The sequence below is a fragment of the Syngnathoides biaculeatus genome, chromosome 6, assembly GCF_019802595.1.
Source record: "Syngnathoides biaculeatus isolate LvHL_M chromosome 6, ASM1980259v1, whole genome shotgun sequence".
In the NCBI taxonomy this organism is placed as follows: Eukaryota; Metazoa; Chordata; class Actinopteri; order Syngnathiformes; family Syngnathidae; genus Syngnathoides; species Syngnathoides biaculeatus.
Genome location: NC_084645.1, coordinates 913,046 through 939,660, shown reverse-complemented (window position 1 = coordinate 939,660; position 26,615 = coordinate 913,046). Strand labels below are relative to the sequence as shown.

Sequence of the window (26,615 nt, the reverse complement as noted above, 5' to 3'; positions counted from 1 at the left end):
AGCAACGATGTAGCAAAGGCCAGACCTTACGTGTGGTTCTATATAACTGGGATATGATTACTAGAGACGAGGCGCAGGTATGCGGCAGGTGCGTGCCGCCTCGGGGACTGGTATGGCCAGGACATCTATGAGCACTGTGAACTAGTACTTTTATGTTTGTGAACGTTTCGTTCAGAAGTAAGAATGTTTTTAGTGAATGAACTGAACAGAATCAATTTATAAAATTATTTTCTATTTACTTGGCCGCCACTTCTTGGCGGGCGGTGAACGAGTTTCCTGAGAGCAGAAACTGAACAGTTGAAGCATTCTGTCAGCGAATGACCAATGAAGAGCCAACGTACAGGCGGAGGCAGTCATGATTTGCGACTCGGCAGCAATGTCACATACTTGGCTGAATGACCAATGAGGAGCCAGCGTCAGGCATTGCCCTGCAGGCAGAGGAAGGACTTAGGTGAACTGAGTTATTTGTTCTATGAACTGGTGGACTGAGGAACTGAAAAGTGATTAGTTCGTTTGTGATCTGCTAAGGTGTGATGTATTAGTACAATGAGTGATTAGTTTGCTAGAGGAAGTGTGCATACTCATCAGTGATCTTTAACTAGCAGTCTTTTTTTTTTCTTCCAAGCTAACGGCTAATCACTATTTTCAACAATGTCACCAAGACTAAGCAAACCAGCTGCTAAGTTTGGGTAAAATCTAAAATGTTTTATACCTTTTCAATCATTTACACCCCAATTCCATTAAAGTTAGAATGTTGTGTTAAACACAAATACAGTGGTACCTCTACTTATGAATGTTTCTAGAAACGAAAAATTCAGGTTGCGAAGCACCTCCTCGGAAAAATATTATCTCTAGTTGCAAAGATAAATTCGGGATACGAAAGGAAAAATTTGATGCAGAATTAGCAGGCCCTAAATTCCACTGAACTTAAACATCCTGTAACTTGGTTTGAAAGTGGCGCGATACATCTGCTCTCCCATGGGCTATCGCCATAGCATGGAATGGCTATTTACATGTAAAAAAGAAAAAAGCGCTTCTACTTGTGGAAAAATTCACGTTGCAAAACGATTTCTGGAACAAATTAATTTCATAAATAGAGGTACCACTGTAAAAAGAGTTTCTTGATTATTCCCAAATCATTTTCCACCTATATTTCATTGAATACAGTACAAAGACAAGGTATTTAATGTTTAAACTGTTAAGTTTATTTTTAGCAAATAATCATTTATGGAATGTTCCAAGCAGGTATTTCATGAGCATTCCGCAACTTTCTCAGTCTTTTGCCACCAGTCCCAACTTTTTGGAAAGTTGTTGCAGCCTTAAAATTTAAGTTAAGTTAGCGATTATTCACTAAAACCAAAGTTTATCATCCATCCATTTCCCGAGTCACTCGTCTTCCAAAGGGTCATGGTATTTCCTAACCCTATGTCAGCTAATATTGGGTGAAAGGCGGACTACACCAGTTTTAAAATTTAAATATATTGTCTATATAGTGTATTCAGTTAAATATCGGTTGAACATGACTTCCAAATTATTATAATCTGTTTAACACAACATCCCAACGTCATTGGAATTGGGTTTGTATCTAAAATAACATTATTGTATTTACAATACAATAACGGGCAATGCCCTGCCCCAATTCTATCAAGGTTCCATTGTATATAAATTAATTTATATAACATAAAATAAAGCAATGAAAAAATGATCAGAACTAAAAAATGATTCACTTAAAGGCCATCCAAATTATTCCAGTCAAGAAAAAAAGTGGGCCACTATTACAAGTGACATAACCCACTTTCTGTTCCGAATGTTCGCTTTGAGTGTTGAGACAGCTTTATGCCACAGATATCTTTCACTTCTTTTTTTTTTGAGTTTCCTGCTTTGCAGCTCGTGTTGACGTCCAGTGTAACCATGTGCCTAACCCACTTGCAAGGACAGGCAGTCTCAGCATTCTATCGTTACTGAACATGTTTCAACCTTTTTTCCTCATGATCATGTGCATGCTGAGAGCAAATAGTTGCTTGAATATTACCAAACGCTGACATTCATCAATTATACATAAATCCAATCTGGAAAGAGTCATGATTATAGCTACATTTTTTTTTAAACTAGCAGATGGCATTGAGATATCTGAACTGGAATTATTGATTCCTCCCTGTCCTGCATGCCTCCACTCCTGTCCCTAACCTGTCTGGTCATATCCTATATTGTCCTGACCTTCTCTCACTTCTGGTGTAGCATTGGTGACCCATAAACACTTGAATTCAGTGTGTCATTGTATTAGATATATAATTCTTCACTTTCCTCTTGTTTCCAGAGAGTGTCTTGTGTTTTGTTGTGTTCTTTTACAATTTACAATCTTAACTCTCCTTTTTTTTCTGTCACTAATATTTAAAAACTTTCTGTTCAACTTAACAACTGTAATTCTCAGAAAATATCCATCAGAATAAAAAGGAACCACAGAGGCCACTGGGACACAGTAAAACTGTTCCGGGATCAAAGGGACACTGATCTTCCTATCTGCTTGACCTAACAGCCAAACAGGACAACAAAAAAAAAAAAGATTTTAACGTTCTTATCCATACTCAATAATCAATTATGGTGGAACCTTGAAAGTTGAACACATTTTACATTACAATCCAACCCACTTTTGAGTTGTTGTTTTTTTAAGTCTAAAGTCGCACAAGACTTGAGGTTCGACCACTGTCTTTAATTGTGATGTGATCTTAGACATTCAGCTCGATTTAACGTTAACTAAAATTCAAGTGTTTAAAATGATACTCCTTATGCTGTGCATTATATCTTCATCATTTGTGAATTTGTCAATTGTTAACACCATTTACTAATGACAGTGGGTATCTTATTTTCACACTTCACTCACGGTTAATGTTACATTTTTATTTTTAATGATGGCGACAGTTTAAACAAGCAACACATTATTTCGGCGTATTAGTTCCACTGTACCCTGTTCACGGAAAAATCCAATGCTACCCATTTGCTAAAAGTTCCAACTCTATTATCTGATATAATGGACAAACTCAACAGTTTTTTCCCCCTCTGTTTTGTAGTGTATATTGTGGAAAAATGTTTCATCCAACCTGTAGCAGGTAAAAATCACTGTTGGCTACAAGCATACTGTGAACATTTGTGTGTATTTGAAGCACTTGAATGTGTCAGTATGATGGTAAGCTTTGTTGATGCACACTAACAGATTGTGGGTGATTTGAATGCTGTGTTGTGTGATAAGATGTGCTGCATTTACATTCCAAAATCCAGTCTATGTTCCACCCAATCTTAGCGAACAACGAACATAAAATGGGCAGCTGATACAAAAATTTATAAGCTATATCACCTTTCTAAAGGATTGAGATGCTGGGTAAATCTTCAGCACAACAAGGGCCACAATGTTGACCGTGTGCTCATTTCCACGGAACACCAAATCTGCTCCTCCTTTGACTCTGCAAAAGTTGCTTGATAACATGCCAGTTGGATTACAGATTGTGGTTCTGTGCTGAAGATACATGTTGCTCTAAGCATAAGCTTACCTTGTTGCTTACTTGGACAGAACAAAGACGCATTCATGTGATAAGACTTGTTGAGCTCTCTAAATAGTTGTAAATTGTTCTTCACTGCTTGGCTCTACAGTATACGATATCGTGATCCAAGTCTTTTGTTCACCAAAAAGGGAAAAAAAAACGTCTGGTCCATTACCAAACAAAGGTGTTAGTTTTTGCTTTAGAAATGCTGTGTGGCCATTTTAAAATGCACCCTCAGCCAGTCTCACTTCAGTTATCCCCAGCCGCCACCCAGCTATTACTGTACGCAGGCCACCAAGCCTCTCTGCCAGTGTTATCATTCCTGAGCCTATTGTCGCACACACACGCACTCAACCACACACAGATGTACACCGCCGCACACACGAACACATATGTACTGTCACTATTAGACATAAAGGAACAAGCCTCATATATGTGATACTTTGCCTTGTTAATGACAACCAACTCATAACGGTATAGGATTTTAAACCATCCATCCATTTTCCAACCTGCTTATCCTCACCAGGGCCGCGGGAGTGCTGGAGCCCATCCCCGCTAACTTCAGGCGCATGGTTTTAATATAGTATTCTGCTTTTCATCACACTTTGATATGGTCTTCTCTTTTTGCAGTGTGATGCTTTTCAGCTAAATTTAAAGTAATCCCAGTTAGTACTTATAACTCTGCCCATTTAATTTATGTTGGGGTATTGTTAAGACATACATTTATTGTTTTATAATATAAAACAATTAGATGTTTGATTTTGGAAATGATGCAAAGTTAATCTTGACTTTACCTAACCTAGTAAGATTGGACGTTTTGTGGAACAAGAAGTGTATAGCTCAGTGCAGCAATGCAAAAAAAAATAATAATAATCATCGAGTTCATTACATGCTTTGGTGGGTACAATTATCTTACTGTATTTATTAACTACACCAGAACAACAAAGTGACCTGTGAAGGAGTGAGGCGCTTTTTTTTGGGTGGGGGGGGGGGCTCACTCACTGTTGTCTCAGTTATGGGCATGTGCACATTTGTATCAAAGTACATTTAAAAAAGAGCCTGTGTATGCTTTGTCAGTCAACACAATCTGACTGCAAGCTGTAATTTAAATTTGGGAATGACATCCTGGTTCAAAAACATGGCTGTTGTTGTTTTGTTATTTTGGTCTGTTACTGTCTTCAAAAGTCATAATCATAACCACTATACACTTGACTTGGAGAGAGAGGATCTCAAATGAAATGCCCCAAAATACTCCATAAAGTCGACAGGCATGCAGAATAATGTTATGCATATGGTTCTAGGCTTCAGCATAGGGCAAATCCCAAACTGTCCTTACTGAAACCGTTAGTACACAAATCATGATAAATCATCATCTCATTTCTAAACGAAAAAAAATGTCACACTCTGATTGAGGGCAGAACAAACCTTATTATGGTTATGCAAATCAGATGTAATGTAGTAAGAGTTTATCCTTTTGCTTAAGTGGAACCTCAAAGATAAATTTTAAGGTTGCGCATGAGCCTCTCTAACGGGCGGTGGAACATGGAGCATGGCTATTTTGTGGTACATTTTCAGTCCAAAGGTTCACTCTTCTCGTGTGTGCGTGTATAAAAAAATAGGAGCACTACAAGACTAACTTCGTAGGTTCCACTGTACGCGCATGCTTTCAGTTGTGCTCAGTACACTGTCATGAAAAACATTTTATAACTTATGAGGAATGGCAACAAATTCTTTGTCCACAAGACCACTAAACTGATTGTAACACACAAACTAATTATCCACTAAGTACTATGTATATAAAATGGTGGTAGTTAATGTGAAATGAACATTAGAGAAATACCTCATAGGCCTACTGAATTACAAATAATAGAAATATTAAAAATAATAACTATTAAATATTTGAACGATATGTAAAGTATTCAAAATATCTTTCCAAGTTTTTGTCCATATCTTTTTTTTTTTTAAATATACAAATCAAACAAAAAATCCTTTATGACTGTGTCCTTCATCCCTCAATGGCCCTCCCACAATGTTTTAATGGTCAGTCGACACATCCTTGATTACAGCTTATTTAATATTTTACTCTCCACTGCAAGTGCAGTAAATCTTCCGAGCTCATTACCAGGAGGAGGCAAATCTCAGTGGCCGCTCATCACTTTTCACAGGACGCTATTTTAGAGATGGAAACTGTGTCGGCTGTGATTCAAAGGAACATGAGTGAGCTGGAAGTCCATCACAAGAGTTCAACTCTGAATGAAACTCTGTTAATTATTCAATCCCTGACACAGCAATATTTCAAAAATAATGAATAAAATAATCTTTATGAGCAGTCATCAATGAAATACATAATCCTTATGTGTGGTCATTCGTAGTTATATTTTCATAATGAAAAATGCTGCTGCATCTTGTGGCCAACAAAAAAAAAACTTTTGCTCAAAATACAGGGAAGCACCTGATTGTTTTGAATGGTTAATTGTTCACGTTAGATAGGTTGCTGTGCTGCATGGTATTTGAGCATCGTGTTAGTGATGCCTGCATTTTATTTTATTTTTTTTTTACTGGGTAATGTTTTCCTTGTTCTATTGTCTCTGTATGCGCACCTTGACAATGACAGCATGGAATCCGAGTGTCTTTGCTACTACAATAGTCTCAGGCTCATGTGTAAGATGGGAAATGACAGAAGGAATGAATGGAAAAGTACTCATAGGCTCTTGTTCGTGCATGATACCATGTAATCTGAGGATTTGGGGGTCACTGGCATCAAATGAGCAAGTTTCTTGAGGGAAATTTGAGTTTGCAGCAAACTTGGTCAATGACCCACAGAACACTGCAGAACACTGTCAGTGCTGCAGTGCTTCTGCTGCTCTGTGGTGTCATGTTTCTACAAGATTATAATGTTGTTCCCCTCCTAAAGAATGTAAGACAACCCCATGGGCCAGACACAACTTGATTTACATGGCGTTAAAACCGATGACAGGTTTTGTGAATATGCTAAGAGGTTCATATAACAAGCATTCTGGCATGATTTACCCCAGCTATGACTTTTTCAGTATGTCAGCATTCTCAAACTAGGAATGTTTTCAGAAGTGACTTTGTGGTTATAGTTGACTTGATTCTTCCCTCCAAGCTAAGACCTTATGACAAAAGTTTTTAAATACAGTGGAATGATTGGTCATAGACAATAGAGGTTGCCTTCTTCTATTTGTTACCTTTTACTGGGATTGCAAAGTTGGACTTCATGTGCTCCTGTTTGGCTTGTGGGCATGTTTAGATCGGCTGCGAAAGTACCAGTGAATGAAAAGAAAGAACAACCACGAAGCACCATGAGCGAAGTCTCCAACAATGCAGGCGGCTCCGACTGTGGTGCAAACCAAGCCAGTGCAGCTGCAAGAGTGAGGAACACACTGAAATGTTGACACATTTTTCAAAACTAAAGTGAAGCAAGTAGAACTAAGTGCTCATTTACTCTTAAAAATGTGAAAAATAAATAATAATGGCCGTTGATATTCTCTATACTCCATCTGTAGGCATCTAGACCTCCCAAAAAGCTTCATAATTTCGGGAAAAGATCAAATTCTATTCGAAGAAATCCCAGTGCTCCAGTTATAAAGAGGAACTGGCTTTATAAGCAGGTAAGCAAAGCTCTTTTTATTATTCTTACTCTTCTGTGCATTTATATCAATAGTTACCTAGAGGTAAGACTTTCATGATAAATCACAGAATCTCTACCATAATAGTCGTGGTGCTTTATTTTTAGTGTATGGATTTTATGTATAATAGATAGGTGTTCAGAATTAGGAGTAATAAGAATCCAGTTTTCCCTTCCAGATTTATTTTGAATATAAAAAGTCGACACCTCTTGTAAAGCTGGGTTACACAAAAAAATATACTGGATATGAAATATGAAATTTCCTCAATGCATTTGGGAAAATGTATAATAGCCCAATGAACCAAGGCAGAACTTTTGGCCACAATTATAAAATACACACTATGCTTGGAACTGGGGGTCATGATGAATGACTGGTTAGCATGAGGTGTGAATGTGAATAAGAATGATTGGTTACATGTGCCCTGTGATTGGCTGATGACCAATGCTTGGTGTACCCCACCTCTTGTCCAAAGATAGCTGGGATACCCTCCAACTGGCCCTTGACCCTTGTGAAAATAGGTATGGAAAAGGGATGAATGGATGTTCAAGACAAACCACTTTAACCACTGTATTTTAATCGACATAAGATGCATATTTGATCGGAATAAATTTTTTTTATTTTTAATTTTTTTTGCTACCGAGGCAGCACAAGCGCTGTTGAATGGCAATCCTTCACTGAGCCTCCTGTTTAGAGCATAATGGTGAAAAGGGGATGCCTGAGGTGGTCATTTTGCCAGGCAGGACTCTCAGGCGTCCTAAGTGGCAGACTCATTTAGTTTTGATTTCAGTCTCCTGGCACCATCTTTTCAGTGCAGGGTGGCTCCCTTTAGTTCTGCTCCCAGTTGCTGTTTCCTTAGCAGCTCAATCAGGGTGATGGAGATCAACCACAGACTCACAATTCTGCTGCCCTGAATAAAAGCTCGATTTTCACTTATTTTCCTGCCTCTTTGAAACGTGTAGCTATTGACGTCCTTACTAAAGGAATCCGTGAAACCCTTCAGATGGCCCATTAGGTGGCATATAAATGCCCCAGTGTTTTTGAATTCAGTCTCATCAAAATGATGTCTGACATTGTCTTGAGCTTATGCTCAAAAAGTTTGAGAACACCTTGACATATTCGACTAGCTTAAGACTTTGACTAATAGTTTTTCTTCCGGTGATGTTAAATGTACCTTTTTAATACTCAAAGACCTATACAAAGAGTTATCTTTAATTTCAAGAAAACTATTGGAACATTGTGAAGTTGAGTCAGGTTGGCAACGCTCCAGGCAGTATTTTTTTTTTCTCAACACTGGCATTGAAACCAGAGTTGAGACCATTCAATGAATAATTCTTCTTACATAAATGTTTAAATAAGAATCGCCTTTTCTTGATTTTCTCCACATTATTGATATCAATCAATAAAATGTTGTCAAATGCCCACCTCTAAGCCATTTTAAAAATTCAATTCATGATTACACATTAATTATGAAATATGCTCTTCAGTTGAATGATTCTTCTTGTTGTTAGCCAACTGCGTGCCATGGTCTTCTGTTATCTTTGCAGGACAGCACAGGGATGAAGCTGTGGAAAAAGAGGTGGTTTGTGCTGTCGGACTTGTGTCTCTTCTATTACAGAGGTGAGTCATTACAACTAAAAGTATCTTTCATCGGTACTGCTTGCAACAAAAGCGCTCTCAGGAAAGCTCTCAACAATGCTGTCGAGCCTTTAGCCATGCCCTTGGCAACTTCCGTCTCGCTGGACTCAGGTTGACTTAAAGAGACAGTTGAAATGGTTATGTGAGGAACATGGCTTGGATTATAACTTCTACATATGGTTTTGACAAAAGAAGCTAAGATGGAAAATGGGTTTCGCTCTTGATTTAGAGTTATGACACCAGTTTCCAAAAATCAGGCAGGCTGCTCTCACATTGTGGTTCCATTCTCACAAATCCTCAATTACACTTGATGACATCTACAGATCCCCTTGTAATTTCACTATACCGTATTCCAAACAGCGTCCCCCTTTTTTTTTTGATCATGCTTTTTAAAAATATTTTTAGCAGGATCAATACTAATAGCTTTGGCTGCAGATCCACATAAAAGGTTTCTATCTTGGCTATTCTTGCACCAAAGATGGCGAGAGAAAATTTGTTGATATTGAGTGACCATGAGACAATATAAGGAGGTGTCAACTTTTGGACAATTGGAGTCAGTGATTCACTCAGCTCTTCCATATTAAAAAATATAATAAATGGTAGTCTGGATTACTTCTGCTTTCAAATCATCTTCTTCCCAATTTGTATAATATGATGTAGGGTTCCTGTTAATCATTACAGACTCTTTCCCAAAAATTGCAATCTTATGGCAAAGTTTATTTCCATAATACCGTTCCAAAATTTTAACTTTCATTAATTATAGATTCAGGGCCCCCAATTCAAACAATTTAAAATATTTATTTGTTTGTGTTTTCATAATTTGGGCTTCCAGCTCATAAACCCACAAAATCAGATATTTAAAAAAATGTCACACACTAACCATCTACTAAACTCAAAGCACCTGCACAGCTATTACCAGGTACCATTAAATCGCTTCAGTTGGGTTCAATTGTCTCAGTTGGTGTCAATATGGGGAAGACTGCAAATCGGACAACTGGCCAGAAGCCCATCATTGATCCCCTCCATAGGATGGGGTTGTCACAAAATGTTCGAGCTAAGGAGCCTGCTGATTCACAAGAATGCTCTGTCCATACATACCAATGGGGAGTCTAGTGGAAGGACAAAATGTGGCATCAGCAAACGAGGTGACCATATGCTTCAGCAAATTATCAACCAAACAATATTCAAGAATCTAGAAGAGATCCATCATGGTTGGAATGAGGTGGGAATTACAGTTCCAAAAACCACCACATTCAGATCTATCCTGGAGATGAGCGACAACTGTCACGTTCTTCGGGTCAAGCTGATCGTGGGGCAACGTAGGAAGTGTCTCAACTGGGCCAATGAAGAGGATGACTGGACTGTCGGCCAGCGGTCCAAGGTCCGCTTTTCTGATTAAAGTAGTGTGCCTTTCATTCGGGAATCAAGAATCAAGGGTTTGGAGGAAGACTGGTGAATAGCCCAAGGTGCTTGGGGGCCAGTGTGAAATTTGAGGTGAAATGTCCAGTGCAGGTGTTGGAAAACTATGCTTTCCTTATCCAAGATCACTGCAAATTTCTACCAGAATGCATAAGAGGACTTCATGATGCCCTCTGCTGAGGATCTGTGAGGAGATGCAGATTTCATCATCCAACAGGACCTGACACCTACTCATATCACCAGAAGGACCTAAACCTGGTCTGATGCCCATCCCATCACAGTGCTTGACTGGCCAGCCAACTCGCCAAATCTAAACCCCCATTGAGAATCTATGGGGCATTATAAAGAGGTAAAAGAGGGGCACGAGACCAAAAAACAAAAAAGGACTAACATCAAGTATCAAGGCAATCTGGGCTTCCGTTACACTCCCAGGCAATCCCACAGGCTGATTGCCTTAATGCCAGTGCACATCAACGCAGTGATTAAAGCAAAGGGATTACCAGCAAAAATATTGAAGATTAGCATATCGTTTTGAAAGTAGCATACTTGATTGATTTTAATGTGAACTCTTTTTTTTGTTCTACACAAACTGAGATGTAAATGGTATTTTTTTTCACAGTACTGTTATTTTTTTAATTCCTGATATTGTGGCTTTCATGATCTGGAAGCCCAAACTATTTAAAAGTAAACAAATACTTCCATTTGTTTAGATTGTGGGCCATGAATGTGTAATCCATGAAAGTTTACCTTTTTTAATGGAATTATGGAAATGAATAAACGTGTCCATGATATTTACATTTTGGAGAAAGGATCCATATATACAGAGAAGGCTGATTCTGTTTGCTCAATTAATGCAGACCCGGTCATTCTGCTAATCGGGATGACATCGAGTCTGTGTTGTTTCTGCTGTCTGACAGTGCTGTTGCCTTCTTTCCGCCCACTGATTGACAAAAGCCATAGTCCAAAGAACAGCGCCAAAGGATTTACTCACATGGACATTTAGCGAGTGGGTGGCTTGTGTGGTCCTGATCATTCCTGTCATCAAGCAAAAAAAACAACTGCTCTCTTTCATATTTATCAGACAATTAAACTGCACTCTGAAGCTTGTAAAGTATCATTTTATGCCCTATAAATGTCTGTCCATATCTGTTTTAAAGAAGGTTTGATGTCTGGTTTAATGTCAAATATTCCCTGAATGTTTCTACACAACCAGAAAGCAAGCATAGATCAGTTCCCACTGTTTTACCAAATCATCATTCACAATTTTGGATGGTTATCATTTTCCTCCTCTTTTCAAGTGATTTATTTCCTTAAAAATATTTTGGTGAATAATTTTCCCAGGACATTTGAGGTGATTTATGCATCAGGCCAAGTAAATGGCACATCAGATGTGCTGATGTTTTGTTTTTCTGCACTTTCTGCTGTGTACAGAGGTATTATAAGTATCACGATGGGAGGTTAGATTCTTGCTTAAAACGCAGAGCTCAATCTAATCCCCTCGTGGAGAGCGCTCTATTGTCAATATGAAGCCATGTCTGCAAACTTAATGAGGATTAGAGCCGCACAGAATTTTGAATCACTGCTCATTTCCACACACTGCAGTTTGTAACTGCAATGTACACGTTTGACAAACACATTTGAATCTACTTTTTTTTCAAGTTTTGGTACCCAAATGTTGATTAAAAACAGCCACTCTGCCTGAATATTGAAATGTGTGATTTTTGCCATCCAGATGAAAAAGAGGAGGGGATACTTGGCAGTATACTCCTACCAAGCTTCCATGTATCCATGCTATCTGTTGATGATCACATCACAAGAAAGTATGCCTTCAAGGTCAGTGCTTTTACCTTCAAACAATTAATGAGTCCTTAAGGAGAACAAAAGAATAGACCCCAGATTGAATAGACCCTCTAATATTTCCTTCTGTTACAATCAAAGTTTGAAGTAGAGTAATGGAATGTCCATTGAAAGCGGAAACATGACGACATGCAGCCTTATGTTACAGGGTAGTGGTCACATTTCATGGGTTCGCATAACTTTGTAGAATTATGATTTTGGGTACTTCTTAAACCCTGAAATTCAACAACTCCTGCCAAGCACAACCAAATGCAGACACCATGGAGTCTGTAAAAGGGCTCCAACCACACAGCCCACTTCTTTTCCAAACTTGTCACAGAGAGGCGGTTGAAGTAAGAAGGAAAATGCTAGAGCAGGACATGACCTGCTGCAATTTCTTCGCTCTAAATTTTCTGCATCGTGTTAGGGGTACTTGGAGTCTCTTGTCAGAAAGCGGCAAACAGGATATTGGGGTTGTCCAATAATTGTTCTTTTTCTCTGTCACTCTTGAACATGTTGCTTAACTGGCTGGGAGGCATCTGTTGAACTATGCAGCAGCAATGTGTCTGCCATAACATTCACCACCTGGTATGTACAATTTTACTGTGGCAGATCTACTATGTGCTCATTCCCATTTCGCTTTCCTCTTAACTTTCCTTTGCTAAGTCGTTGTCATCTAAATAAAGTGCTGTTATTTGTAATTCCCAGAGTTGACATGACACTTTTCTCCCTTTCAGATACTTGCGCATTATCATGACAGGCGACACACCCCAACATGCGGACATACTACTTTTGCACTGACACAGCCAAAGAGATGGAGTCCTGGATGAAAGTGATGACAGATGCCGCACTTGTGCATTCCGAACCCGTTAAAAAGTTAGTCAAAGATATACAAATGTTGTGAACATTCATAATGCTAAACATGTGATGCAAATACTCTACTACGAGAGTTTTGGGGGTTATTAATTGCTCCTATACAGTAGTCCTTTTTGATTGCAATGCAAGTTTGTGGAAATCTTTATATAAGCTTGTTAAGTTTATTGGCAACAGTTCAATACATACATTTGGATTGTCTAATTCCTATTTATGTTAAGGATTCCTTGACCTTCATCAATAGAGATGATAGTCTTTCCCATTTTGTGTTAAATGTTATTTAACTGCGTGCCTCTGTAATGCTCTTAAAGCACGGGTGAGCAGAGCCGTAATAATAAAGTGCTTTATTAGCTATGCAGCACTGCAATCTAAAATCTACTGAATGGCACTGTAAGTTTGGTGCTGCTGAAAGCAACACTACTCTGTGTAGTAAGTGCAGGATTATATTTTAGTTCTTTTATGGGTGCCATGTGGTTTCAGATAGTAAGTTGAAGGATGTACAGTACATTATTTGAGTGTGGTAGCGATTTAAGAGGGTTCTAGCACACTCTTTGAAAGAATGCTGGTTGTTGCTGAACCATTAAATCCACCTGATAAGGGGAATTTTTGCTCATCTTCGAAGCGGTAACCTTGCATCCAACTACATTCAAGGAAGTTTCAGTTACCTCTGCGAACCACCCAAAAAAACCACAAATTTGTAGAGAGCTGCAAATAGATTTCAAGTGGCTGAGCAGCACCTTTCAGACATGCTCTGGCAAAGGCTTTTTTTTTTTGTTGTTGTTTTTTTTTGCATTTTACACACCCAGCCTCGTCTGGCTACTGGAAGAAACATTGTGCACCTTCTCTTTGTGCGTTCTCATTGTTTTGTTTGCCAAGGTAGCTGTGCATTGGAGCTGCAGTATAATGGCAGAAAACCGGTATGATCAAGTGATTCCCCACCAGGGTGCCATGCCACACTAGTGTGTTTTGAGAGATCATCAGTGGTGGAGCAGGAAATTTTCCAACTTTGCTTAAATTGTCCCAAAAACAGTTATTATATTATACAGTATATTTGTTCGCACATCTGCGACAGTGACGTGTAAGGCAGAACAGTGGTATTGTCTTCCATTAGATGGCAGAAGGTACAGAAAAACTATGCATCCACATAAGTCATGACTTCTTGCTAGGTTGTGCGTTCAATTTAACAGGGTCATATTTGATACTGAGTAAGTGTTTGTATGACTAAATTGAGACAGTCTCATCATTAGTTCATGCTTCATACGTTTTGTGATATTTTTGTTGGGTGGTGTGGTGTGAGATTTTTGTAATGTAAAATGGATGCCTTGGCTCAATAGAGGATGGGAAACACTGGTGTTATCTATAATATAAATGTATCTTACAAGAATTCAATCTTTTCAATATCATCATCATATCGCAGCGCAGATGAGCTCATTTATATTTGTTCCTATGACTGCTTTTACCAGGTTGGACAAGCTAAAAGTGGAACAGTGTGGACCTCAGGAGGTTAATAATATGCCCAATCATAAGCCACCGTTGACACAGCCTGAAGTTGAGAACAACGAACGCAACCGGGAGGTGGACCGTGACCACATGTCGGAAGAGGAGAGGAAGCAGCGAGATGCCGAGCGCTATGGCTTCCAGAGAGATGGTGCAGACCCGAATCGCCCTCTCACCAAGATCAACAGCATCAAAATGCCACCAGCCCAAGCAACTGCTGTCACGGTCAAGCTTGCAGTACCACGGACCCCGGCAGAAACAGACGGCTCACATCACAGTCCTCAAGTCAATGGAGCTGGTGAACCGGGTCCAGCTGACAGCACTGGAGTTCCTCCACAGCCAAGTCCAAACTATGAGGCAGAACGGACTTTGAGTAGGACAAGCTCCATGCAGCAACTGGAGCATTGGGTTCGCACACAAAGAGGACGCAACCCGGATGATGACACTCGAAGGTTTGTTTGATTAAGTTGGGTTAATTGTTGTATCTAGATTAATAAAATTTCTAACTAAATTATTGACTGAGGAAGAAAGGCTTTACAACTGAGCTGTTAAAGAGCAGCAATTAAACACAGAAGGTTTTCATATTGTCTTCACGATATAGCTTCCCAGTTTCGATATCTTCAGTACTTTCATTTACCATATTTGACTTGAAAAACATTTACAGTGCCGTGAAAAACTATTGGTCCCCTTTTGACATTCTTATTTTCTTGGATAGTTTCCCCACTTTTGCTTTAAGATCACCAAACAATTATAAATATCACACCAAGATAACCCAAGTAAATATAAAGTACAATTTTGAAATGGTGATTTCATGTATGAAGAGGAAATGAATTATTCAAAACAATGTGGCCCTATGTGAAAAAGTAATGCACCACCACGACCTCCCCATGTCATCAATTAAAGGTGGCTAATCACGTTTTGTTTCATTTTCACTGACCAAACCCAATTCTGATTACCTCAAGGCCTGATCAATCAAGAATTCACTCAAATACAACTAGTTTGACAAAATTAAATCGGGAAAAAAAATGGAGCAAATCACCACGATTAGAGGTTCAAGGACAAAATTATGCTTCTCCAAATCATCAATGATTTCTTTGTGCTTGAATCCATCATAATTGAAGAAAAAGAAGGGGCATGGGGGAATACAACTAATTCAGTTAAAAGAAAAAAAAAGTCCACTTGCCATGATTCCCCCATGATGGATAACTATGAGTTATATGACTAAGAACCTACACAAAAAATTTAAGAAAAAAGATAATTTTATCAAGCACATTTTTTTGATCCTGTGAAATTAAGTTAAAAAATAACGATGACAATTATACTTTTAGGCTAGCATAAAATGTACAGCACATCCATGTTCACTACCTCGCTAAAGGATAGTCAAACCTCATCTATTATATTGCATTTACTCATAATATTCTGGGAGCCCATTTAGCTGTAGTGTCTGGAGATTGTTTTCAGTTCCAAGAGAGAAATCGTAGGTGAATGGATTTTTAGTCGGGGCCTCCCCCTTTACTATGAAGAGTTGCTGTAAGACAAAGTACGTTTTCAATAAATAACCTTATGTCGACTACAGACGTCATAAAAAGACCACTTTACTTTAGTTATGAGTCAGTAGGTTTATAACTATTACTTAAAAAAAAAAAATGTAAAAAAAAAAAGAATAGTTTTATGTTGTAGTGAAGGGAACAACATGTGAGTTGATAATTTGACTGCTTATTTTTCTTCCACAGCATCACATCGTATCAGACACTTCCAAGAAATATGCCAAACCATCGAATGCCCCATGTGCCTCATTATGGTGACGGTTACCGCAGTATGCCCAGAAATAGCATGGCACAGAGGGACAGCATCTGCAGCATGTCACCGTCATTGTATGACCAAGCCTTGGGTCCCTCGATAGCTGACAAACGCCGCTCCATTCGCTCTGACACCATGTGGCAGCTATATGAGTGGCAGCAACGACAGGCGTACGGCAGACCACCAGGGATCTATGGCCATATGGCCAGCCCCAAAACCATGATCAACCTTTCAGAGCACGCTGCGCCAAGCTACTCCATCCCACCTTCGCCCTCCCATGGTTCCCTGTCGACATATGGCGGCTACACTCAGCCCCGATCCTACAACATGAGCAGCGCCCGGTCTGAGATCGCGTCTCCCATCTACGAAAGGGACATGAGTATCAGCAGGCGGCAGGGGCACCAAATCCCTAAGGTTAGTTAAATACGTAAGGCGCTACTCACCTGTATAGCAAAAATCTTACGCCCATTTTTTACAGTTAGCATTTTTTTTTTTCACCAGTCAGCTGTTTTGGGTTTTTTTTGTAATCAGTCAAGAGTTTTTGACATACTTTGCTCCCATCTTTACATATATATGCCCTGCAATTGGGTGCAACCAGTTCAGGGTATACCTCGCCTCCTGCCCAATGAGAGCTGGGATTGGCTCCAGCACTCCTGCGACCCTCGTGAGGATAAGCAGCTCAAAAAATTAATGGAGGGATGGATGGATAATAATGTGAAATGACACTGGAGAAAATTATTGAATGCCCCAACAGGTATTTATTTAATACTTTGTGTGAATGGTTGTTTCTTTGTATTCTGATGAAATCTCCACCCTCGTTTCCTTTTTATCATCCTAGCACCTTTGGAAATATATTTAGTGAAAATTTGTGATTTTTTTTTTTTTTTTTTTTTTAAATACTTACTTCATGTGCTGTATGCAGTTACATTTATGTGGGTTGTTATTGTATTTTTGTCTTTTTGATCAGCAAATGTTGTAAATATTGTAAATATATATATATATATATATATATATATATATATATATATATATGTGTGTGTGTGTATGTGTAAATATAAATAATATTGTTGAAACAGTGGCAAATGTCTACGCTCATCCTATTATGAATCAAACTCGTATACAAGAAGGAAAATAATTGAGGGAGTTAATGCATTGCCTGTCTTTTTCAGTATGCCTTTGCACCTGATCGGCGGTCAATGCCCGTAGGAATTCCAGTCCAGAGTCTCACTCCCCAGTCTCTCCAAGGCAAAAGTGTAAGTAGGCTTGATTGGTCAATTAGCTATATGTAAGTTGTGTAAGTCCATTCTTGCGGTATGTTCTCAAATGTTTTGTTAGGGTTGGGTTTGTTTTGACTTTTTGTCCAAGCTATTACACCCTAACTGTGTATGTGATTTTTGTCCAAGATGACCTTGTGACAAAATCTTAAAATGGGTACAATCAGTCAAGAGTTCTCCTTTCAAAAAGCAATCGGATTAAGTCTATGCCAACTTTAGTCTCCCTTCAGAGTTGCTTCTCGCCAGCAGAGATTTAAAAACCCTGTCACTCACAACTTTCTAAGCCAGCTCAAGAATGAATGTCAAAGGCACTGCTGGAAGTGTGTGAACTGGTTCCTGTTTTCAATGCTAAACTGTTCCTCTGTCTTGGGTGCAAGTGGGGAGTATGCATGCTGCCAACACCGTGGCTAATCTCATTGTTGTGATCTGCATGAAAACTCGCTACCTGGGAGCATTGATGTATTTCCTATCCTGGTGTGTTCTCTCCTTTTTCCTACTCCCCCTACGATGTCCCTGCTTGATAATGGCTGTGCGTGCCCCACAACGTCACCTCCCTTGAAGGCAGAGGAACTGACTTTGCTTCTGATAAAGCTGCGTCGGCAGCAGGCAGAGCTAAGCAGTGTCCGGGAGCTCACACTAGCACAGCTTATGCAACTTAACATGGATGGCGACAACCCAAAGGTCAGCCCCCTCCCCCAAAGATTCCTCTGGAGGCTTGTTTGTTAATGTACGGTGTGTATGCCATAAAACTCCCACCTCAAGTATCCATCCTGATATCAGTATAATAAGGCCCTTTTTTTATAATAAGGGACATCATTTCCCCTGCTTCAAAATATGATCAAATACTAAGTTAATTTTAGTCGGGCAAGCACTAGCTGATTAAGTTATTTTACTTCTATAAAGAGTCCAGACAGATGTTAGCAGGGAACAAAACTTAAAGCCATTGGCAATCTTTAAACTACTTTGGGCGAATGGCACGTTTTGATAGTTAAATCTGGGTCCCAACTTCATTTTCCATTGAGATGTCAGACTACAGATTTGGCTTTTTTAGGTCAGCAGGCTGTGGGATGAGGGTTTGCCATCACTTAAGACTAATTGTTCCAGCCACTTTAAACTGCTGTGACACAAGCTAATCCCAGCTGTTGTATGTCATACTGACAGAAGTCAATTTATTCTGTAGATTACCCTTGATACCCTGTCTTTACTTCCCTCTCCTTAAGCATCTCTTTCCTCTTGCTTTACTTCCGTGTTCTTCTGTATACTTGATGACATTAACTAAGTTGTGAAAGAAAAAAGGAATACAGACTGCCCCTCATTTGCTATCCATTTTCTTCTTCTTCTTGCCGCTGGCACTAGAACGATGCTCTGTCTCATCATCTCCAACGGACTCTAATGTATTTGGACAATCAGGTGGGGTAATGAATGGTTGCATGGCCCTTGCTTATTTCCTCATAAACCAATTGTTATTATTCAGACAATTAGGCTAGCTGCCATTTATTATGGCGCTATATACATATCTGTCAAGTCTGTAATATTGGAGTTACGTCATCTATATGTATGTTGTTCTCATCGAATTTGTCAGCCAAATATGACCATCAAATGTTAAAGTATTATTTTATAACATCCTGTTATATATAACGTGTAGCAAAGCACACGCTCATTGGTTGTTTGGCTATATGCTTTTAGCAGGACATGCGACGGAAGATGGAGAATCAATTCATGTTTTTTAAAAAAAAAATGGGGGGGGCTCCCATCTAAGTGGAGGTTCAGCATTTCTACCAGACAGCAGTGTTACATATACAGTAGTTTAAATAGTGGATCTAATAACATATAGTATATCGTAGCTTAGCTGAGTAGCTTTACATCAGTGGTTCTTAACCTGGCTGGAGGTATCAAACCCTGCAAGTTTCATCAGAAAAACTTAATGTATTTTTAATTGGCAGTAAGTGTGTGTCTGTGTGTGTATGTATATCTATATATATCTACCTCTCTCTCTCTTTCTCTCTCTCTCTCTATACACACACACACATATATATATATATATATATATATATATATATATATTGTACACATAAACATATAGCAATATACATCTTTGTAAGTGTTGTGTTTAAGTGCAGCACTGCTGTAAACTGACTCTACTGCTCCTCTTCATGCTGGACTAGATGAAGGAAAATGACCCTTTAATCGTCATGACTCACACTTTGATTGAGAACTCGGCCCCAAGGCCTCAACTTTACCAGCAAGTAAGGCCAAACCTAAGGCTTTGCTCCAGCTCATCCTCACGTTGATCGTTTTTAAATGTTTCTATTTTTTTTTCAACACCTCATGGCATATGAAGACTGGTGTCCCTGTATTACATTGTATCGCCAATGCCAACCCATTCATTGCTTTGACTGCTATCATGTTGAGAAGTCATGGCAATAAGAACATGACTTGGAAAAGAGAAGTGTCATATGTGCACTCCACTTTTCCGTTAGTGTGCTTCCTCATTTTCTGAGGAATTTGTGAGCTGGGTACAGTTAAATTTAGAAGCCGCTGTTGTGAGAATTTCCAATTTTGGTATTTTAGCAAGAAACATGAAGTCAATGCAGATGATGTGCTCTTGCGGCCACATGAAATTTTGTGGCAGGCCAGATCTGACCCCCCCCAGACTTGAGTTTGACATCTGCGCTCGAAGTGAATTTTCTCAAAAGATTTCAATTAAGAAAACATGCTAACTGAGACAAACAAATGCCACGGATCTGGACTGGAGCCTTTTTGTAATTCTCAAGTCAGTGAGTATTTCCGAGGAGATTTGGAAGGAGGATCACCACGGCTAAATAATACCCCAGACTCCCGCCTTTCTCCCAGGCTGCACTCATTAGCGTACTAGCCAAGCCAACAGCTGCGTTGTCACCTGTTCAGCTGCTAGCAGTTTGTCGCTCTCGTCACACTGCCGTCCGCCACTTCATGTGACAGTCTGCATGTTCTGTTGGGAATATTTCTCACCTCCAGTTTTAGCCGTCCTGTGATCCAACAGAGTAAAAACTGTGAACTACAACTGTAGTGGAACTGTTAGTGTGTGGAGGCTTATAAAAATGTTGTCACATGTTGACTTAATTATTTGCAATTTGGATTAACTCAACCAGGAACTCTCAAGAAGTTTTAGAAATTGTATGATTTAAATTTGAAACACATTTCATATCATATCAACATATTTACATGTTTCAATGAACTCACAACAGTTGTACCAAAGTGGATGCATGATGCCAAAATAAACTTTAACTTCTCTGTTTGTCATTATATTCTCATGGCATCAAAGTTGAACCTGATGTCACACCTGTTTTTAGAGGTAACACTATATAAGTAAATCCATCCATCCATTTTCTGTACCGCTTATCCTCACTAAGGATGCGAAGCATGCCGGAGCCTTTCCCAGGTATCTTCAGGCGAGAGGCAGGGTACACCGTAAACTGGTCGCCAGCCAGTCACATGGGACATATAAACAAATAACATTCACACCTTCGGGCAATTTAGAGTCTTTAATCAACTTACAACGCATGTTTTTGGGATGTGGGAGGAAACCGGAGTACCTGGAGAAAGTCCATTTAGCCTCAGAGAGAACACGCAAACTCCACACAAGGAGGCCCGGGATTTGAACTGCAGTCCTCAGAAATGTAAGGCAGATGTGCTAACCAGTCGCCCACCATGCCGTATAAGTAGTAACAGTAACACTGTATTTCCAGTTCAGTAAACACGATTGTCAACATGCCATCACCATGTAGTTCTAATAAACCACTGTGTTGCACTCAGGGAGACAAATTGGCTGTCAACAATACAAAATAAAAATTGTCCAACGACAAAATGCTTTCTCACCCGTTTGATCGGTAATGTCTGATTTTCCAAAATGATTTCTATCAATAAAAATATATTGCTCAATGAGACCACTCACAATGATGCAATAGGTCTCTGGACAATAATGGAAACAGCATGATAAGATTTAGCTACTTATGTTCTGTTTTGTTTCTCAGCTAAGCCCAGAAGACCCAAGAGAAGACAGCTACATGCCAGAAGAGGTGGACATTGATGTATGCTCAGTTTTACTCATTAATGACGAGCTATGTTCAGCTCACGTCATGACACATTACCTACATTCAGCGACCTTTGAATTGTTTTTTTTTTTTTTTTTTTTTCTCAGACCAAACTTAGCCGATTGTGTGAGCAGGATAAAGTGGTGAGGACACATGAGGACAAACTTCGGCAGCTGTACAGAGAGAAGGTGACTCACCACTGAATTACTTAATATTGCGGGGGAGGGGGCGGTTGAAGAAAGACAAGGTTTTGCTGGTCTCTTTTGTCCTATATTAAAAGCTTAATAATGAGGCAAATAGAGAGCTGTGGAATTACAGTTTTACCTTTACTTGCGGATGTCTGTAGTAACGAAAAATTCAGGTTACGAAATGCCTCCTCTGAAAAATATTGTCTCTAGCCACGAAGGAAAATTCAGGATACGAAAGGAAAAAATAGGCGTGAGATTTGCAGCCCCCAAATTCCACTGAACCTAAACATGTATCTTGGTTTGTGTGGCGAGATAGAGCTGCTCTCTCATTGGCGATCGTTGTAGCATCTTTCTAGCATCCCATTGGGTCAATCTTTACCCGTGATGCTTTTCTCTTACCGTGGACACACAACTGTCACGGAGTCACGCTAGGGCTTACACATGCTGTCCCAAGCTACTTTTTTCGTGAGTTTTTTTTTTTTCAAGTTTATTCATCTTTCTTCACCATGGGCTCCAAGAAACTTAAATGGAATTAAGTAGTGTGTGTGTGCGCACAATTATATGTGTCGCGTCCCATCGGAACGAGAGTAGGACCCAAATGCAGGACTCTGAAGATGCAAGGTAGTTCAAGGAGACATGTTTATTATGTGCAGAGGTAGGGGATCGAGCAGGTCGTCCGGTGCACCGGCGGTAGTTGGGACGTCGGGCGAAGAGAGCAGGTGAGCGGGCAGGCAGGAGTCGGTACACGGGAGAACAATCAACGCAGGCAGAGGTATCGAAGGAGTCAGGCTTACAAGGTTGGTCGGAGAACGGACGGAGGTCGGTACACACAGGTTCGATCAGGGATACCGGAGCACACGAACGGGACATGAAGATCAACGAACTGGCGCCGGCCAGTTGTCATCGCGGTCATATAAATCCACAGCATAATCAGGCTGCATGAGGCGCAGGTGTGCACCTCCCAATCAGCGCACCCGCACAGCTCGTGCTGGAGCGGCAGGATCATGACAATATGTATGTTTTCTCTTGGCTTTCGAACATTTGCCTCCTCCTCCGTCGCCCACGATGCCTTTTGGTTGTCACTCACCGTTTTCTTTGCATAATTGACCAACACCAAATGCTTACTTTAAATACTTTTTTTTTTTTTTTTTGGGTGGGGTAGGGGGGGGGGTCTGTCATGGAACGGCTTAGGCAATTTACACGTAAAAAGCGGCTCTATTTATGAGAAATTCACATTACGAAACAACTTCCGTTACGGATTAATTTTGAAAGTAGAGGTACCACTACATTTTAATGTGATCCTTTTCCTCATGCAAAGTACAAAAAAAACCCCATTCCAAACATAATTTGTTTTTCATGTTCCAATCGGTCTGTGTGGGCTGGAAGAAGCAAAGAGACCGGCATTTCAAAGGACGAATGCAAATTTGAAATGTTGACATAAAAGTTATATTTAATGGCAGCAAAAGCCTCATTAGCATATAATGAGCAAATGATCAGTGAGTAACAGAGTTTTATGTGTTATATAGACACTGTATTTCATATTGGTACGTCGTCATCCCAAATGAAGTGTACATTTGATCAGTGTGTCTCCTCGTTGAATAGCAGCGTGTTTCGTAGACATTATTTTCTAAATACGGAATGAACTAAATCTGTCAGCATACAGATTTTATATGTATAGTAAATACAATTTTGAGCGATAACACTTAAGGACCAAAATGTGTTGTTCTTGTAGCTTTTCTAATTATAGCTAATCAACAAGGCAGATTATATAAATGATACATTGTCTTCCTGCAGCATACTCTGGAGACAGCATTGCTGTCAGCAAGCCAGGAGATAGAACTGGGTTCAGACAACTCTGCTGCTATGCAGAGCGTTGTCCAGCAGAGAGACTTACTGCAGAGTGGCTTGCTCAGCACCTGCAGAGAGCTCTCCAGGGTCACAACCGTAAGACCATCCATGCGGTCCGACTTGTTTTAAAATGTGTTACTTTTTATGGGGGTAAAAAGATGCGTCTTTTTTTTTCGAACCAGGAGTTGGAGCGGTCATGCCGCGAGTATGACCATCTTGAAGGAGCTGTGATTCTAGCGAAAAGCAACCTGCTGGAGCAGCTTGAAGCACTGGGCAGTCCACAGGTAGGATTGTCAAGACTAAAGCTTCTCTGCTTTAATCTCCAAAATCAGTCTTTGCTCATGCACTAGCATCAATAGATGTGTACTTGATACCTTCTGGATGTGACAGCTTAGATTGATGAGCATAGTGATGCTGAAGTCTTTTGTCTTGTCCCTCATCTTGTTTATTCTTAGCTCAACACGGCTCAGTTCTTTTGCTAATTAGGAATTGAGGGCCTCAAGGGAGTCTCAACATATCCTTATCAAGCACTGTGCTACATAGTCTGTCACACTGAAAATGTAAATCTATAACTTTACAACATGCACTTTTTCTTTCATCAGTAACCATGCTCCCATTTCACTCATCTGCTGCCAAGCCCAATTCTGTGCTAATATTGCTCACTGTCCTCACAGACGGAACCTCCCAGCCAGCAGCACGTGCAGATCCAGAAAGAGCTGTGGCAGATCCAAGATGTCATGGAGGTCCTCAATAAACATAAAAACCAGAGAAACACTGATGCCTCCATGGGCTTGTATGGGCCCAACTTTGGCATGCAGAAAACAGAGGTGAACCATTAAGAAAATCAATCAGTGCTCAACAACACCTATTTTCATGGTCATATTCGCAATACTGATAATTGGCTTTAATATACAGGGGTCCTCAGTTCATAATTGTCCCAACACGCAACATTTTGAGGTTACAAACGGCTCTCAATGTACTTGTTTGTGCAGTGGCATGAGAAGAGGCATTACAATTAAATTACCGCAGCAGTAACTGTTTTTGTTTTCTTTTATATCTAAAGCCTATAAGTCTTTTCAATAAAAAATGGCATTTCTACAGATAAAAGCAATCTCTTCACTCAAAACCTTAACTATAATCAACATGTGAGTATGTATCACAGTCGCGCTCACGCAACAACCGAATGTGGAGCTCTTGCCAGTTAAGAGGAGTCTGGACGAGATGGAGGTTGCACAGACCGTGCGTGGCGGCCGCGCCGTCCTGTGTCACCTTGCTTCCTGTCATGCCTTGTATAATCCCCCAGGAGGACTCTGTACCCCCACGGCCACCTTTACCCCAGTCATATGAGCCCAAGCCCTCAGCAATGCCCTCTCATGCTGGAGTTCGCTCAGCATCCCTCCACAGAACAGAGGACAGGAAGACCAGTCAGAAGAATGGCACACACAGCGTAAGCTTGTCAACCCGCTGACTTTGCCTGCAGCTGTGTCACTGCCTACTGTGAAGATTTTTTTTTCACTTTCATTTGGAATTCACTTTTTTTTTTTTTTTAACATTTTTGTTGGATCAAGTCCCTTTTTAGTTCATAATTCCATATTTTTGTTTGGACTAACCTTAAGGATTTTTTTTCTTATGTATAACATTGACATTTTTTGTTGTCTATTCCTTGGTTGCTAGTCATCCTGGGTTGAATGTGTCTGCCGGGTGCTGTACAACATTGTGTCCATCCAATACAACATGGAATTGTTTCCTATAAATTCTATACAAGCTTGTGTAAAATGACAGCCTATAAACCCAGAGCACCATCAACAATTTTAGTTGCCCCTCTATACTTTGAAGCTATTCCATGGGAGAAAAAAAAGCAATCTTTCTTCTTGCTTTGGAATCGTAGAAGTGATGACATTCTCAATGTGTTGAAGCATCCATTTATCATTCATTGGTAGGGGCCGGACTACCGATTATACAAGAGTGAACCGGAGCTCACCACAGTAACAGAAGTTGACGAGAGCAACGGCGAGGACAGATCTGAACACCCATCTGATCATCCTGCAAGTAAAGGTACAGTACGACAACAAACCTATGGCCAATGGCAATGACCAATTTATGATCATTAAAATTTAGCCTAAAAACTAAAATTGACTTTGGTGGCACTTCTCAGGGGTTGTCATGGCGCTGATACAAATAGCACTTCACAATGAGGATTAAAAACAGGATCAGACATTTCTTCTAATCACAAATGGGTCAGCATCATTTAAAAGACGTACTTCCATGAATATGGTGGGATTTTGAACATTGGACTTTATCATATACTGGGAAGAAACCAAATCGTACAACCTAAATTTAACACAGAAAATTGTGTCCATTTATGCACTAGTGAGATAATATTGGATCAACTCTAAAACTTTTCAAATATTTTTAAAGCTTTTCATGAATATATATATAACAGTGACTATACTACGTTTGTTTTTCACCCACATAAGAGGAAAAATAAATAAATAAATTGTTTCATACTGTACTGGTGTTTTCAGGTGTCAAAAAAAAGTGCTTCGATTTAACGGATAATCTGATTTAACAGTCGACAGCTCCTCCCTATTAGTCTGTTAAATCGAGGTTCCACTGATTACTGAATTGTTTGTTTAGTCAACTGCATTCCAGCGGTATATAGCCTCTCGTTTTCTGTTTAAACCCTTTCTACTTAATAGTTTAAATTGCATTATTGCGACTTTGTTGTTTGTACCATTGTCTCACAGTATTTGCCTTTTTTCCTCCTACCAGGACTCTCCTACCCAGTAGGCATTGTTCCACCTAGAACCAAATCCCCAGTACCTGAATCTTCCTCCATAGCCTCATATGTTACCCTAAGGAAGAATAAGAAGCCCGAGTCCAAAACAGTAAGTCTTAAAATGTGTAAGCTGAATGGACCACTAAGTAGTTAAGCGTTACTGGGTAACTTTTAATTTCTTACACACATTTTACAGCCACAGAAACG

General features: G+C 39.7%; 1 protein-coding gene across 10 annotated transcripts in view; it reads left to right on the top strand.

Annotated features, from left to right (window-relative positions):
* LOC133501834 (pleckstrin homology domain-containing family A member 5-like) overlaps positions 1–26,615 on the top strand; it is a 90,644-nt gene that overhangs the window by 58,057 nt on the left and 5,972 nt on the right. For 4 of the 10 annotated variants that reach the window (XM_061821879.1, XM_061821878.1, XM_061821883.1 and 1 more), the window contains 16 exons: positions 6,808–6,928; positions 7,064–7,168; positions 8,731–8,803; positions 11,973–12,073; positions 12,837–12,952; positions 14,413–14,898; positions 16,180–16,660; positions 17,416–17,499; positions 21,534–21,590; positions 21,701–21,781; positions 23,576–23,725; positions 23,812–23,913; positions 24,304–24,456; positions 24,933–25,076; positions 25,570–25,684; positions 26,402–26,517. In XM_061821879.1, coding sequence (XP_061677863.1) covers positions 6,808–6,928; positions 7,064–7,168; positions 8,731–8,803; positions 11,973–12,073; positions 12,837–12,952; positions 14,413–14,898; positions 16,180–16,660; positions 17,416–17,499; positions 21,534–21,590; positions 21,701–21,781; positions 23,576–23,725; positions 23,812–23,913; positions 24,304–24,456; positions 24,933–25,076; positions 25,570–25,684; positions 26,402–26,517 — 2,485 coding nt within the window. Of the gene's footprint in view, positions 1–6,798; positions 6,930–7,063; positions 7,169–8,730; positions 8,804–11,972; positions 12,074–12,836; positions 12,953–14,412; positions 14,899–16,179; positions 16,661–17,415; positions 17,500–18,081; positions 18,202–21,533; positions 21,591–21,700; positions 21,782–23,575; positions 23,726–23,811; positions 23,914–24,303; positions 24,457–24,932; positions 25,077–25,569; positions 25,685–26,401; positions 26,518–26,615 lie in introns of those variants that run through there. The other 6 variants (XM_061821882.1, XM_061821881.1, XM_061821891.1 and 3 more) reach the window with 5 other exon arrangements.